The sequence below is a fragment of the Triticum dicoccoides genome, chromosome 2A (genome assembly GCF_002162155.2).
Source record: "Triticum dicoccoides isolate Atlit2015 ecotype Zavitan chromosome 2A, WEW_v2.0, whole genome shotgun sequence".
NCBI classification, from domain to species: Eukaryota; Viridiplantae; Streptophyta; class Magnoliopsida; order Poales; family Poaceae; genus Triticum; species Triticum dicoccoides.
The window spans coordinates 177,236,259-177,253,587 of record NC_041382.1 but is presented as its reverse complement, the minus strand read 5'-3'; the positions used below and the strand labels follow the sequence as shown (position 1 = coordinate 177,253,587).

Here is a 17,329-nt window from a genome sequence, read left to right as displayed (position 1 = left end):
TGGGTCTATAGCCCAACTAATATTCAGCAACATGCAGCTCATGTGTTGTGTTTAACGGAGAGTTAACGAAAATGTATTGAAACGTACTCGGAATGCAAGTTATATGGTCGATTTGTGTCATTTTCAAGTTTATGTATGAATTTGTACATCGAGTCCAAGTTTATGTATCAAAAGTGTAATTAACTCATTATTTTACATCTTGAGAAATGTCCCCAATTGTTACTCCCCAAGGCATGTCAGTAAAAACCATAAGAGAGTGCTCACTTGATTGATTAAACTAAGCACAAATCCCCAAACCAGACCAAGATCCACTGAGAAGAGTATGGCACACAAAAAAGAGAGCAAAACAGTAGTACGTAATAAACAACACAGGATCCAGATGACCAGAGATGTCTCCACGACTGCTCGCACTCATACGGCGACAAACGGAAGCTCACAACTCACAGGGCGCCATCCATCCATCCTCGGCCGGCAAACCTCCGGACTACAGCAGGTTCAATCCGGCAGCGGCCACGGACAGCACGGACGCGGCGACCGTCACGGCGAACGAGCTGCTGACGGCCGGCGCGGCGTTGGGGTGCGGCGAGGGCGCGGCGCCGGCGCGGCCGGCCGAGCCGCCGCCCGCGGCTCCCGGGGCGGGCGCCATGGCGGGGGCGGTGGAAGGGGCAGCGGAGGAGAGCACGCGGACGTCCACCTTCTGACCTATGGCGCAGTGGCCCGGGAAGCCGCAGAGGAAGTAGTGGTGGCCGGTGGTGTTGAGGACGACGGAGTCCTTGCCCGTGGCCCAGGTGGCCGTCGGCTTGGTCACGTTGCAGTTCTTGTAGTCCGCCTTGCTCACCGCGATCACGTTGTGGAACTGCTTGTTGTACGTGAACACTGCGGCAAATTTTCCAGCCAAAGCACAAGTTAATCATCACAGGAGCAAATTAATTTGACATAACCATGATAATGGAAACGACAATCATCCGCACCGGCTATTTACTCGATCGAAATCGGCATGTTGTTAATTAGACTGTTCAGGCCATGCATCTGATAAAATTAATGCCCTAGGGCATGAACATTCTCATGGGAGAATTTCTGTTTTTTTGGTTGTTGAGGAACAACATGAGAACATTCTCATATCAGAAAGTATCCTACCAACCCACTCACTAGTCACTAACAATCAGCTCCCCACCGCCCACCTATGTGCAATTCTGCATCCATTCGAGCAGGCTACAAATCACTCTCATTACAACAGCCCCCTGACTAATTTTCTAAAAGATATGCATCTTGGTTTACCAAACACAGATCAGATGCGCCACGCGTACCTCTCATAAAGATATTCGATCTAGGGCTAAGTTAAACATGCTAAAACCCACAGCAAGTATAACTCGAGCGGCATCTCCTCCAGTGGAACAAATAATATGATCACCATGCTCGCAAACTTTACAGCTCATGATCACACCTCAACCAGGAATCCACTTATCCAGATTGCAAACACCATAGTTTGGCCGGCAACCTATCATACATTACACAGTGGTAATCATAGACCCTCTTCCTGGATGGGCCATAGCTATACAAATTTTGTGGTTCTGTGATCATTACGAGTGCTCTCTAAAGATGGCATACATGTGTCATTCCTTTCGGCCCACCGAGAGCTACCAACCAACCAGCCAGCAATGAGAGCGCATGCATCAAGGTGAGTTGGCAACAGCAACAGGTTCCCAGCATAATTTGACAAGTTGCAAAAGGGGTTCCAGGCAGATCGGGAGGGGAACAAGAACAGCTTGGAGTCGAGGGGGATGATGGTCCACCGAGGAAGTGCATGCCCCATTGGTGAATGGGTGATGAGGAGTGGAACAAGGAACAATCAGAGGATGATAGTGTGTGTTGATGTGCACCATCTTTGATTCTTGATGTTGGGCAAAAAGTTTGCCTGGTGGGTACATCGCACTAGACTAGACGAATTTTCACCCTCCTAAATATGGTAATTTAATTGTGTGCAGAAACAAAAATTGATAAACTTTTTAGAATCTATATCCAGGAGGGTGACCTTGTAACAGGCAACCACCGAGTGGGAATCAGCAGTTGCCTTGCCCCACGAGACAGTGACACCAGGAACACACACGTGAGCTTACTCAGGCAGGGGCTTTAAATAGCTTTCAAGATTGTAAGTTGCATGATTCGATTCTGGCAAATCGTACCTGGTGTGACATTTCAAAGGTAAAGCGAATGCGCAATTTAGTCAAGCTTCTAGTTTTTGCTGCATCTAGGTGAAAGCGTCAAGAATTTAAAGTGTTGTGAAATTGTTGGTAATCATGGTACACGGCTGCTTTTTGAATGAATTATTGCACATGTGCGATCAAACAGTAGTGCAGTTTTTGTGTGTACCAAGTGTAATAATAATTTATTTTGCTCCATGGCACATGATGAATTCAAGAGGTTTTGGTCACTGAATGCAAAAGGAAAACGAATGGCTTGGAAAGGCAGCGCACTAGACTTTCTGTTGGCCTGTGGAAATAGCAAACGAAGGCAAGAAAACCTATCTTACGCAACAAAGCAAACGGAGCCTTTAGGGCTGAAAACAAGCATTAAAGCACGCCTTGTTTCACGCTTTAGCATTAGCAAAACCGATCCTCACTTTCCAGACACGAAAGAAGACAATGATGTGTGTGTGCCTATTAGTAGTAGCACGAGTATGTTCTTTTGGAAATCGGAAATTATCTTCTGTTTTTTTGCTCGGAGAAGAAAAGAGCCCCTCTCTCGAGTGCGCGCACGCAGACATCAGGTAGCCGGTCACGCTTCTTGGCTGAAAACAAGCAGGCAAACAAAGGGCAGCAGCAGTTTGTTCCGGCCAAAGTTCCCTCCCTGGGATTTAGTACGGCCGGCCACAGGCAAGCTGCCAATGCCAAGACACGCCACCACACGGTGCTCGATGTAGAGTACACCAGATTACTGGTACTGCTCCGTCCGTCCGTCTAGGCGAACAGAGAAAACCAGAAGGGCGGGGCAGGAGGACGAGCCCGACATGGCGGGAAAGCTGGCGGAGCGCCCGGACGTACGACGGCCGGGTTCTTCAGGAAGAAGGCAGACGGAAAAGCCACGGCGACTTGGGACCCCACAACCATGGGGCCATCCTTCTTTTTTTTTGGAGCTTCCATGGGTCCATCCTTGCGGGGTCAGGTTAGGTTGGTGCTCGGTCAGGCTGGGCGGTAGTTGGTCTTCTCTTGTGTCGTGCAACGCCCTATGCGTGTGTGAGTGAGGTGAGGCCCATCGGGGTGCCGTCCTCTCCGCCGGGCGGATGCAGTTGCGGCCTTGCAGTACCAGACGCGTCCGGCGTCCCCCACCACGACTGCGCACCGGCCCGGCCACGTTGCGAAAAGCGCCGAAACAGCCAGGCCAGGGACCCTGCCTGCGCGGACCACTACGGGGGCAAAGGTCCGAGTCACGCTGTGGGGGAATATCTCAGTCTTTGCAGTGCAGGAACCGAGTGCTCGCTAGCCCTGTCGACACAGCTTCTCCCGCCAGAGTTATGCACTGTGCACCACAGCAGCCTCAGCTAGATCTGTGGCATGCGTCTGTGGTCTGGTTCTCTCTTACTCTCTCAATTATCATGTACTCCCTCCGTTCACAAATGTGTAATACAGTATGTTCAACTTCTTTCTCAGTCGGATGTATATAGGCACGTTTTAGGGCCTATTCGGAGTCTCACCACTCCAAAACTCCACTCCCGGAGCGGGTGTAGCTTCAGCTGAAAATAAAGGAGCGGCGAAACACCCCCTCCGTAGATCCTCGTATTTCTCTCGGAGCTGGCGGACTACTAAACAGGACCTTAGTGTGCTTGTTCACTCATTTTAGTCCGTATATGGTTCATATTAACATATTCAAAACATATTATTTTTTTGAACGGAGGGAGTAGTTTGTACTCACCTACTCCGTAGTAGGACTGCGATATCTGCTCACACCACAAGTCATGCTTGCACTCGATAAAGTCGGGCTTACACGGTACACACGACACACCCAACCCATGCAGCGTGTACCACCGAGCAGTGAATTAATGAAAGCTTTGACTGGAGTCACGTCGTGCGCGGCGTTCGCGCCGCGCCGAATCACACCGACCACGGGGAGCGCACGGCCGCCAAACTAGAGTGGATAGCACCGCCGGCCGTGAAGCCAGCTGCACGCCATGCGCCTATCCCAAGGTCGCGTTGTGTGCATACGTCAGGCGGTGCGCTGGGTGCTCTCGCGCGGCAACAGGTTGCGGCGAAAGCCAAGAGGTTTGGGATGGATAACGATTGACGTCGCGCGTCCAACGCCTTCTATGCCGCACAAGGAGCGAGAGCGAGCGGTGCCGACTTACTGCCGAGTGCTCTACTTCTCGGACTAGTGGCCGTGTCGTCGTGTCTCTCTCCGCCGGCGAGCTCTGTTAAATAATCCTACTGCAGTTCAGAAGTGGGAGTCGGGCCCGCTTCCACCTTCTAAAACGAGTGGTGGACTGGTGGCTGGCAGGGTCTAGTAGATTGACTGGACAGTGCAAAATGCTATGTGGCTCTCGCTTGTGTGAGCTTCTGCAAACTTATCGTATGCGCGTGCACCCCCGAATGATAAATTTAACCTAAGCGCAGGTGAAGATACTATCTAAGAAGTTCTGAGCAGCACAGAGCCCGAGAGCCGTTTATGGACAGAGCTCCGGGCACGAGGGTTTGGGAACGATCCTAGTCCTCGAAGAAGAGCAAAAAGCCACGTGCTCAATCTTCCGGTTTCACCAACATACTAGTTCTTGTTTGTTTTTACACCGGCTGAGATTCTTCTTCTTTTCCTTATACCAAGGAATTTGGAAGAAAAATCGCAGCCATGTTAGAACGAGGGGAGCAGGTTTCACCAACATAGTTCTTGTTTGTTTTTTACACCGGCTGAGATTCTTCTTTTCCTTCTGCCAAGGAATTTGGAAGAAAATTCACAGCGATGTTAGAAACTTAGAACGAGGGGAGCAGAGCGCGCGAGCGTGACGTAGAGAGGTGCGAGGGAGGGGCTGGAGGCGTACCAAGGGTGTCGCCGAGGCTGAACTTCTTGGAGGCGGCCCAGGCGCCGTAGTCGGGGCTGCCCATGATGGTCCACCCGAGCTTGTCGCCCACCTCGTACACGGCCGCCGACGCCATCCCGGCCCACATCGCCGCCGCCACCAGCGCCGCCAAGGCCACGGCCGAACCTCTCCTCAGCGCGGCCATGGCTACCACCGAGGTTGACACACCAGCTGCGGAAAGGAGAAACTCCGGCTACTTCCTTGCTCTGTTCGTGCTCACTCAGTGGACTGGAGAGTGGAGTGTAGGCAGAGGGTGGCGGTACTGTCCGGTTGGTTAAATAACCCGACATGCTCCGAGAGCCTTTCTGGCCCGGCCCGCAGCCCCGGAATTCCAGAAATGTCCCCGGCGGCTAACGTTCGGTGAGGCGGTTTTAACGGGTGCCCGATGGTAATCTCTCTCGCGCGTTTTTGCAACCACCGGCCCGGCCATCGCTCGGCCAGCGCCGCACCGGCCGGTCACCGCTCATGGCTCGCGCGTCGCAACTACGCTGCGGGTGCTGCCCGGCCAGCCGCTGCATGCTTTTTTTTAAGTGTAAAGCAAAGCTTTATAGATTAACGGTGTCCCAGCTTGTCAGCAGAGACACAAACAGCCACTCGGGGCGGTGGTCCAGCTAAAATTGAAATTTAGAGAACATAAATGGCCTATCGAAGCTAGCTCATGAGCTACTGAGAGGGTGCTTGGATACAAGGGATTATTTTTAGTCTGACTAAAAATAGTCTCTTTTAGAGGCTAAAGTTTCAAGCACCCCTGACTTGACTAAAGAGAGACTAGGACTAGTCTTGAGGCTAAAAATTTTTAGTCATAGAAAACCTACTAAAATATGTATTAGCCCTCTCTCTCTTTATTTAATTCCTCCCCTTTAACACATGCGAGTTCTGGATTGGAGGGTTTGGAGGATAATAAATGCTCAATAACTTGATTTTAGTCTCTTTAGTATTTGGATCCAAGCATGGATGAGGCTAGCAAGTTTTAGTCACACTATTTTTAATCATGGGACTAAAACGTATCCAAGCACCCTCTGAATTGGCCTCACGTCTACAATGATGCACTCTTTGACTAGAGAACCACAGTTTGAGCTGTAGCTTGAGGTCTTCAATGACGGTGGCGTATGGAGATGAGTCCACCTTCCGAGGATCAAGCGCTTCCGCCAGCAACTGACAGTCTGTTTCAAAAACGACTCTAATGGCTCCAAGGCATGTTGCTACGTCGATCGCTGCTGCCATAGCGTTGACCTCCGCACCAAAGGCATCTGAAATATTTTCCCCTCGCCCTGCATGCGCGCCTATAAGATCTCCAGCAGCGTCTCGGACCACGACACCCCATCCTCCGTAGGATTCCCCCGGAAAAAAGGATCCATCTATGTTGATCTTCAGAACATCTTCCTCCGGCGGCTGCCATTTTGTTCTAGTTGGTTGCTTTCCTTTATTAGAGAAGTACTGAAGATACTCCATAACTCGGCTTTGTGCGCGCCGCACAATTTCTGGGGCAGCCACAACCAGCTCTCCCTCCCTCAGTTTATTTCTATTATTCCACCATAGCCACCAGAATGTAACAATCCAGCCGCTGCATGCTTGATGCTCTGTAATAGTTGAAAAAAATGTACGAGCAAGGGACGTTTGCCGGTTCTCGTGCACATGGGGCATGGAGGAAGCGTGGGAGGCCGAAACACGTGCTTTTTCGTGCGAGTTTTCCTTTTTTTTAATAACTTCCGATCTACTCCCTCCGTTTCAAATTACTCGTCACAGAAATTGATGTATCTAGAACTAAAATACATCTTGTTATATCCATACTGCGACAAGTAATTCGAAACGAAGAAAGTATTCATCAACTGTCAAGATAGTATAAAGAACACCAGAAATAAAAAATACATTTAGGTCCGTCGACAACTTAGCGACGACTACTTGCACTGGAGCGAGCCGAAGGCGCGCTGCCGTCTTCGCCCCTCCCTCATTGAAGCCGGGCAAATCTTGTTGTAGTAGACAGTCGGAAAGTCGTCGTGCTAAGACCCCATAGGACCAGCTCACCAGAACAACATCCGCCGTCGATGAAGAGAAGCGTAGATCAGAAGGAACCAATCTGTAGACACACGAGCATAGACGAACGAAGACAAGATCCATATGAATCCACCGAAGACAAACGCCGACCGAATCCCGTGAGATTCGCCGGACACAAACCTCCACACGCCCTCCAACGATGCTAGAAACACCATCGGAACGGGGACAAGGCGGGAAGAATCTTATTCCATCTACAGAGAGCCGCCACCGCCGCCTCACCTCTCCGAGCAGGACACAAACCCTAACAAAACTCAAAAAAAGTATGAAAAAATGGAGCCCTCCCGCCGGCAAGGGTCAGGATCCACCATGCCTCCATGGCTATAAGACCATAGAAGACGAGGTAGATCGGCGGCGGCACCGGCGGGAGGCACAAGAAACCCTAGCCAAGGGGTCATATTTTCTTCCCGTGGAAGAAAGTAAACTTCCGTACGAGTTTTCCTCTTGTCTCTGGCGGCTGGAATCCTAGCCGCCACTAGGAGAGGCCGGTCTTCCAACGACATCCTCTGACGGCTCCCCTTCTCTGGCGATCTTGGTCGTCGATGGTGAGGGGGGTCGCCGGATCCACTCGTGTGGATTGTTTTTACTCCCTCGTAGTCTAAGTTTTTAGGTTGTTCATCGTTTTTGCTCTTCGGCGGCGACGATGACGGTGCCGAATAAAGATTCGTCAAATCATTCCTTGGCGAGGCCATTGGTCCTATGGTTGGGGATGAATTTAGAAACTAGTCTATCCAAGCAAGGATGGCGTGGCGGCGGCATCCTTGTGGTGGACCTGTGTCCTCATGCTCCGCCGTTGCGACGGTGTTTGCTCCAGCATCGGCGCGGAGCTTTGGAGGTAGTCAAGGAGCGGATGCAGATTGTGGTCCGCATCGACGACATCATGAAGACGGAACATGTGTTGGGCTCGTGGTTCGTGGATGGCAGGTATGGTTTCCTCCTTCGGCGTCTTAGTCGTGGTGGGGTGCCAGATCTAGATTTTGATGACGTGTCCGGCGTGTTGCCCCAGTCTGATTCGTTCAACGGTAAGGGCTTCACTTTTGATGAGCCACCTTGGAGGTCCGTAAAGCTGCATATCAACGATGGAGCCGTGTCGCGCTCGGGTGAAGAGGTGATTCATCATTCTTTTCTTCGATGGCTACTATGGTGGTGTCGGAGGCAGATGACGTGTGCTGTTGTCAAGCTCAGAGATGTTCTGCTATTTTTTTTCAGTTTTGTCATATCGGTCTTTATGTACTTTGTTCTTTATGATATGAATGTGACACTTATACCATGCACAAAAAGGAAGCGTGGGAGGCCCTTTGCCGTGGCCGTTCGTCCGTAAACAGCGCACACGCTTCGGAAAAAAATTAGATGGTGTACAAAGGCATCTCAAATGGCAATCCATAAATTTTCTCCCGTTCACGGACAAGGAAGACCAGTCTGCAGACATAGATACGAGAGACCGCCATCCAACATTTCCCGCATATATTTCAACCCACATTTGAACTAACCGAATGAAATTCGTGCAAACCAGCCTATATTCAACAAAGTTTGGATAGAAAATAGTACAAATCATCCATATGAAGCATACAAATGAAGTCTAGTACAACAATGTCTCAAATTCGACTATATTAACCAGATGTCCATTAAGTTTTTCATCAACTGTTCAAGCCCTCCCACACATACTCCCCCTTCAGCTTCATCCAACAGTGTGTGTACATAAATGGTCGTCCTTCTGTCCTGTGATACACCATGGCAGCGCGTGCAGAGTACATAATGTGTAAACCAACAATGAGTGAATAAATCAATCCATAAGATGAGCAAGACGAAGCAAGATATACGATATCGTCATCTGTAGCGTGCAATGGTGAAAGGATCGAGAAGAGATTTTTAGAGGGGGGTGATTAGACCCTCAACAAAGAAATGTAGCAATTTTTAAGTTCTTCAAGTTAAGGTGGAGTTTTAGCACAAGTTTAAACATTCACAATACATTTCAAGTAAGCATGGCAAGAATATATGAGCAATGGAAAATAAAGCATGCAAGTTGCAAGAAAGTAAAGGGATGGGATTGAAGTGTGCAAACACAATTGGAGACACAGAGATTTTTGGCGTGGTTCCGATAGGTGGTGCTATTGTACATCCATGTTGATCGAGACTTCAACCCACGAAGGGTAATGTTTGCGCGAGTCCACGGAGGGCTCCACCCATGAAGGTGTTGGGGAACGTAGCAGAAATTCAAAATTTTCCTACGCGTATCACCAAGATCTATCTATGGAGAGACCAGCAACGAGTAGAAACGAGAGTGCATCTACATACCCTTGTAGATCGCTAAGCGGAAGCGTTCAAGTGAACGGGGTTGATGGAGTCGTACTCGTCGTGATTCAGATCACCGATGATCAAGTGCCGAACGGACGGCACCTCCGCGTTCAACACACGTACAGCCCGGTGACGTCTCCCACGCCTTGATCCAGCAAGGAGAGAGGGAGAGGTTGAGGAAGACTCCATCCAACAGCAGCACAACGGCGTGGTGGTGGTGGAGGAGCGTGGCAATCCCGCAGGGCTTCGCCAAGCACCATGGGAGAAGAGGAGGAGGGAGAGGGGCAGGGCTGCACCAACGAGAGATCAAATCGCGTGTTATGGGCAGCCCCATGCCTCAATATATATAGGGGGGAAGGGGGCTGCGCCCCCTTTAGGGTTTTCCCACCCCCTAGGGGCGGCGGCCAGCCCTAGATGGGTTTTGGGGTGCGGCCAAGAAGGGGGGGAGGAGTCCATCCTCCCCAAGGCACCTCGGAGGTGCCTTCCCCCTTGAGGACTCTTCCCTCTAGGGTTCCCTAGGCGCATGGGCCTCTTGGGGCTGGTGCCCTTGGCCCATGTAGGCCAAGGCGCACCCCCTACAGCCCATGTGGCCCCCCGGGGCAGGTGGCCCCACCCGGTGGACCCCCGGGACCCTTCCGGTGGTCCCGGTACAATACCGATGACCCCGAAACTTGTCCCGATTGCCGAAACAGGACTTCCTATATATAAATCTTTACCTCCGGACCATTTCGGAACTCCTCGTGACGTCCGGGATCTCATCCGGGACTCCGAACAACATTCGGTAACCACATACAAGCTTCCTTTATAACCCTAGCATCATCGAACCTTAAGTGTGTAGACCCTACGGGTTCGGGAGACATGCAGACATGACCGAGACGTTCTCCGGTCAATAACCAACAGCAGGATCTGGATACCCATGTTGGCTCCCACATGTTCCACGATGATCTCATGGATGAACCACGATGTCAAGGACTCAATCGATCCCGTATACAATTCCCTTTGTCTATCGGTATGTTACTTTCCCGAGATTCGATCGTCGGTATCCAATACCTTGTTCAATCTCGTTACCGGCAAGTCACTTTACTCGTTCCGTAACACATCATCCCGTGATCAACTCCTTGGTCACATTGCGCATATGATGATGTCCTACCGAGTGGGCCCAGAGATACCTCTCCGTTTACACGGAGTGACAAATCCCAGTCTCGATCCGCATAAAACAATAGATACTTTCGGAGATACCTGTAGTGCACCTTTATAGTCACCCAGTTACGTTGTGACGTTTGATACACCCAAAGCACTCCTACGGTATCCAGGAGTTACATGATCTCATGGTCAAAGGAAGAGATACTTGACATTGGCAAAGCTCTAGCAAATGAACTACACGATCTTTTGTGCTAGTCTTAGGATTGGGTCTTGTCCATCACATCATTCTCCTAATGATGTGATCCCGTTATCAACGACATCCAATGTCCATAGCCAGGAAACCATGACTATCTGTTGATCACAACGAGCTAGTCAACTAGAGGCTCATTAGGGACATATTGTGGTCTATGTATTCACACGTGTATTACGATTTCCGGATAATACAGTTATAGCATGAATAAAAGACAATTATCATGAACAAGGAAATATAATAATAATACTTTTATTATTGCCTCTAGGGCATATTTCCAACAGTCTCCCACTTGCACTAGAGTCAATAATCTAGTTCACATCGCCATGTGATTAACACTCACAGGTCACATCGCCATGTGACTAATACCCAAGAGTTTACTAGAGTCAGTAGTCTAGTTCACATCACTATGTGATTAACACTCAATGAGTTTTATGTTTGATCATGTTGCTTGTGAGAGAGGTTTTAGTCAACGGGTCTGAACCTTTCAGATCCGTGTGTGCTTTACAAATCTCTATGTCATCTCCTAGATGTAGCTCCCACGTTCTATTTGGAGCTATTCCAAATAACTGTTCTACTTGGAGCTATTCTAAATTGTTGCTCCATTATACGTATCCGGTATCTCTACTCAGAGCTATCCGGATAGGTGTTAAGCTTGCATCGACGTAACCCTTTACGACGAACTCTTTTACCACCTCCATAATTGAGAAAATTCCTTAGTCCACTAGTTACTAAGGATAACTTTGACCGCTGTCCTGTGATCCATTCTTGGATCACTCTTGTACCCCTTGACTGACTCATGGTAAAGCACACTTCAGGTGCGGTACACAGCATAGCATACTGTAGAGCCTATGTCTTAAGCATAGGGGACGACCTTCGTTCCTTTCTCTCTATTCTGCCATGGTCGAGCTTTAAGTCTTAACTTCATACCTTACAACTCAGGCAAGAACTCCTTCTTTGACTGATCCATCTTGAACACCTTCAAGATCACGTCAAGGCATGTGCTCACGTCAAGATCACGTCGGTATACCGATACCTTGTTCAATCTCGTTACCGGCAAGTCTCTTTACTCGTTCCGTAACACATCATCCCGTGATCAACCCCTTGGTCACATTGTGCACATTATGATGATGTCCTACCGAGTGGGCCCAGAGATACCTCTCCGTTTACACGGAGTGACAAAATCCCAATCTCGATTCGTGCCAACCCAACAGACACTTTCAGAGATACCCGTAGTGTACCTTTATAGCCACCCAGTTACGTTGTGACGTTTGGCACACCCAAAGCACTCCTACGGTATCCGGGAGTTGCACAATCTCATGGTCTAAGGAAATGATACTTGACATTAGAAAAGCTTTAGCATACGAACTACATGATCTTGTGCTAGGCTTAGGATTGGGTCTTGTCCATCACATCATTCTCCTAATGATGTGATCCCGTTATCAACGACATCCAATGTCCATAGCCAGGAAACCATGACTATCTGTTGATCACAACGAGCTAGTCAACTAGAGGCTCACTAGGGACATATTGTGGTCTATGTATTCACACGTGTATTACGATTTCCGGATAATACAGTTATAGCATGAATAAAAGACAATTATCATGAACAAGGAAATATAATAATAATACTTTTATTATTGCCTCTAGGGCATATTTCCAACAGTCTCCCACTTGCACTAGAGTCAATAATCTAGTTCACATCGCCATGTGATTAACACTCACAGGTCACATCGCCATGTGACTAATACCCAAGAGTTTACTAGAGTCAGTAGTCTAGTTCACATCACTATGTGATTAACACTCAATGAGTTTTGTGTTTGATCATGTTGCTTGTGAGAGAGGTTTTAGTCAACGGGTCTGAACCTTTCAGATCTGTGTGTGCTTTACAAATCTCTATGTCATCTCCTAGATGCAGCTACCACGCTCTATTTGGAGCTATTCCAAACAACTGTTCTACTTGGAGCTATTCTAAATTATTGCTCCATTATATGTATCCGGTCTCTCTACTCAGAGCTATCCGGATAGGTGTCAAGCTTGCATCGTCGTAACCTTTACGACGAACTCTTTTACCACCTCCATAATCGAGAAAATTCCTTAGTCCACTAGTTACTAAGGATAACTTTGACCGCTGTCCTGTGATCCATTCATGGATCACTCTTGTACCCCTGGACTGACTCATGGCAAGGCACACTTCAGGTGCGGTACACAGCATAGCATACTGAAGAGCCTACGTCTTAAGCATAGGGGACGACCTTCGTCCTTTCTCTCTATTCTGCCGTGGTCGAGCTTTAAGTCTTAACTTCGTACCTTACAACTCAGGCAAGAACTCCTTCTTTGACTGGTCCATCTTGAACACCTTCAAGATCATGTCAAGGTATGTGCTCATTTGAAAGTACTATTAAGCATTTTGATCTATCCTTATAGATCTTGATGCTCAATGTTCAAGTAGCTTAATCCAGGCTTTCCATTGAAAAACACCTTTCAAATAACCCTATATGCTTTCTAGAAATTCTACATCATCTCTGATCATCAATATGTCAACACCATATACTCATCAGAAATTTTATAGTGCTCCCACTCACTTCTTTGGAAATACAAGTTTCTCATAAACTTTGTACAAACCCAAAATCTTTGATCATCATCAAAGCATACATTCCAACTCCGAGATGCTCACTCCAGTCCTTAGAAGGATTGCTGGAGCTAGCATACCTTTTAGCATCCTTAGGATCGACAAAACCTTTCTGATTGTATCACATACAACCTTTCCTTACGAAAGTTGGTAAGGAAACTCGTTTTGACATCCATCTGCCAGATTTCATAAATGCAGCTTATGCTAACATGATTCCGACGGACTTTAAGCATCGCTACGGATGAGAAAATCTCATCGTAGTCAACTCCTTGAACTTGTGAAAAAACTCTTCGCCACAAGTCGAGCTTCATAGACGGTGACATTACCATCCACGTCCGTCTTCTTCTTAAAGATCCATTTATCTTAATGGCTTGCCGATCATCGGGCAAGTCCATCAAAGTCCTTCTTTGTTCTGATATATGGATACTATCTCGGATTTCATGGCTTCTAACCATTTGTCGGAATTCGGGCCCACCATCGCTTCTCCATAGCTCGTAGGTTCATTGTTGTCTAGCAACATGACCTTCAAGACAGGATCACCTTACCACTCCGAAGTAGTACGTGTCCTTGTCGTCCTACGAGGTTTGGTAGTGACTTGATCCGAAGTTTCATGATCAATATCATAAGCTTCCACTTCAATTGGTGTAGGTGCCACGGGAACAACTTCCTGTGCCCTGCTACACACTGGTTGAAGTGATGGTTCAATAACCTCATCAAGTCTCCACCATCCTCCCACTCAATTCTTTCGAGAGAAACCTTTCCTCGAGAAAGGACCCGATTCTAGAAAACAATTCATATTGCTTTCGGATCTGAATTAGGAGGTATACCCAACTGTTTTGGGTGTCCTATGAAGATGCATTTATCCGCTTTGGGTTCTAGCTTAATCCTGAAACTTTTTCACATAAGCGTCACAGCCCCAAACCTTTAAGAAACGACAACTTAGGTTTCTCCAAACGGTGTCGTCTCAACGGAATTACGTGGTGCCCTATTTAAAGTGAATGTGGTTGTCTCTAATGCCTAACCCATGAACAATAGTGGTAATTCGATAAGAGACATCATGGTACGCACCATATCCAATAGGGTGCAACTATGATGTTCGGACACACCATCACACTATGGTGTTCCAGGCGGTATTAATTGCGAAACAATTTCCACAATGTCTTAATTGTGTGCCAAAACTCGTAACTCAGATATTCATCTCTATGATCATATCATAGACATTTTATCCTCTTGTCACAATGATCTTCTACTTCACTCTGAAATTACTTGAACCATTCAATAATTCAGACTTGTGTTTCATCAAGTAAATATTCTCAACATCTACTCGAATCATCTGTGAAGTAAGATCATAACGATATTCACTGCATGCCTCAGCACTCATTGGATTGGACACATCAAAATGTGTTACTTCCAACAAGTTGCTATCTTGTTCCATCTTACTGAAAATGAGGCTTTTCAGTCATCTTGCCCATGTGGTATGATTTGCATATCTCAAGTGATTCAAAATCAAGTGAGTCCGAATGATCCATTTGCATGGAGTTTCTTCATGCATATACACCAATAGACATGGTTCGCATGTCTCAAACTTTTCAAAAATGAGTGAGTCCAAAGATCCATCAACATGGAGTTTCTTCATGCGTTTTATACCATTATGACTTACATGGCAGTGCCATAAGTAAGTGGTACTATCATTACTATCTTATATCTTTTGGCATGAAAATGTGTATCCCTACGATCAAAATTCAATAAACCATTCCTTTAGGTGCAAGAGCACTTATTCAGGTTTAATACTAATCTTGATGGTAGAGGGAGCGTGCGATGTTAGATCACATCAAACTTGGAAACACTTCCAACACGTATCGTCAGCTCACCTTTAGCTAGTCTCCGTTTTATTCCGTAGCTTTTATTTCGAGTTACTAACACTTAGCAACCGAACCGGTATCTAATACCCTGGTGCTACTAGGAGTACTAGTAAAGTACACATTAACATAATGTATATCCAATATACTTCTATCGACCTTGCCAGCCTTCTCATCTACCAAGTATCTAGGGTAATCTTGCTCCAGTGGTTGTTCCCCTTATTACAGAAGCACTTAGTCTCGGGTTTGGGTTCAACCTCGGGTCTCTTCATTGGTGCAGCAGCTGATTTGCCGTTTCATGAAGTATCCCTTCTTTCCCTTGCCCTTCTTGACACTAGTGGTTTCACCAACCATCAACAATTGATGCTCCTTCTTGATTTCTACTTTCGCGGTGTCTAACATCGTGAATACCTCAAGGATCATCATATCTATCCTTGATATGTTATAGTTCATCACGAAGCTCTTGCAGCTTGGTGGCAATGACTTTGGAAAAACATCACTATCTCATCTGGAAGATCAACTCCCACTCGATTCAAGTGATTGTTGCACTCAGACAATCTGAGCACAAGCTCAACAATTGAGCTTCTCTCCTTAGTTTGCAGGCTAAGAAAATCGTCGGAGGTCTCAAACCTCTTGACGTGGGCACGAGCCTGAAATCCTAATTTCAGCCCTCGAAACATCTCATATGTTCCGCGACGTTTCGAAAACGTCTTTGGTGCCTCTACTTAATCCATTTAACTGAACTATCACGTAGTTATCAAAACGTGTATGTCCGATGTTCGCAACATCGACAAACGACGTTGGGGTTCAGCACACTGAGCGGTGCATTAAGGACATAAGCTTTCTACTGATCGCATAATCGCTACTATCAACTTTCAACTATATTTTCTCTAGGAACATATCTAAAACAGTAGAACTATAGCGTGAACTACGACATAATTTGCAAAAGGTCTTTTGACTATGTTCAGTATAATTAAGTTCATCTTATGAACTCCCACTCAGATAGACATCCCTCTGGTCATCTAAGTGATCACATGATCCGAGTCAACTAGGCCGTGTCCGATCATCACGTGAGACGGACTAGTTAACGTCGGTGAACATCTTCATGTTGATCGTATCTACTATACGACTCATGCTCGACCTTTCGGTCTCCGTGTTCCGAGGCCATGTCTGCACATGCTAGGCTCGTCAAGTTAACCCTAAGTGTTTTCGCTGTGTAAAACTGTCTTACACCCGTTGTATGTGAACGTAAGAATCCATCACACCCGATCATCACGTGGTGCTTAGAAGCGACGAACTGTAGCAACGGTGCACAGTTAGGGGAGAACACTTCTTGAAATTTTTGTAAGGGATCATCTTATTTACTACCGTCGTTCTAAGCAAACAAGATGCATAAACATGATAAACATCACATGCAATCAAATAGAGTAGTGACATGATATGGCCAATATCATATAGCTCCTTTGATCTTCATCTTCGGGGCTCCATGATCATCTTGTCACCGGCATGACACCATGATCTCCATCATCATGATCTCCATCATCGTGTCTTCATGAAGTTGTCACGCCAACGACTACTTCTACTTCTATGACTAACGCGTTTAGCAATAAAGTAAAGTAGTTTACATGACGTTCTTCAATGACACGCAGGTCATACAATAAATAAAGACAACTCCTATGGCTCCTGCCGGTTGTCATACTCATCGACATGCAAGTCGTGAATCCTATTACAAGAACATGATCAATCTCATACATCACATATATCATTCATCACATCCTTTTGGCCATATCACATCACATAGCATACCCTGCAAAAACAAGTTAGACGTCCTCTAATTGTTGTTTGCATGTTTTACGTGGCTGCTATGGGTTTCTAGCAAGAACGTTTCTTACCTACGCAAAACCACAACGTGATATGCCAATTGCTATTTACCCTTCATAAGGACCCTTTTCATCGAATCCGTTCCGACTAAAGTGGGAGAGACTGGCACCCGCTAGCCACCTTATGCACCAAGTGCATGTCAATCAGTGGAACCT

At 47.1% G+C, this 17,329-nt stretch overlaps 1 protein-coding gene across 1 annotated transcript; it reads right to left on the bottom strand.

Annotated features, from left to right (window-relative positions):
- Window positions 1-240: 240 nt before the first annotated feature.
- On the bottom strand, window positions 241-5,207 carry LOC119354071 (mavicyanin-like). Its single transcript, XM_037620772.1, has 2 exons — window positions 5,024-5,207; window positions 241-876 (listed from the first exon to the last, which is right to left on the bottom strand). Exons 1-2 carry the CDS (start codon window positions 5,205-5,207, stop codon window positions 485-487), a joined length of 576 nt encoding a protein of 191 aa, XP_037476669.1. The 3' UTR covers window positions 241-484.
- Window positions 5,208-17,329: the final 12,122 nt, after the last annotated feature.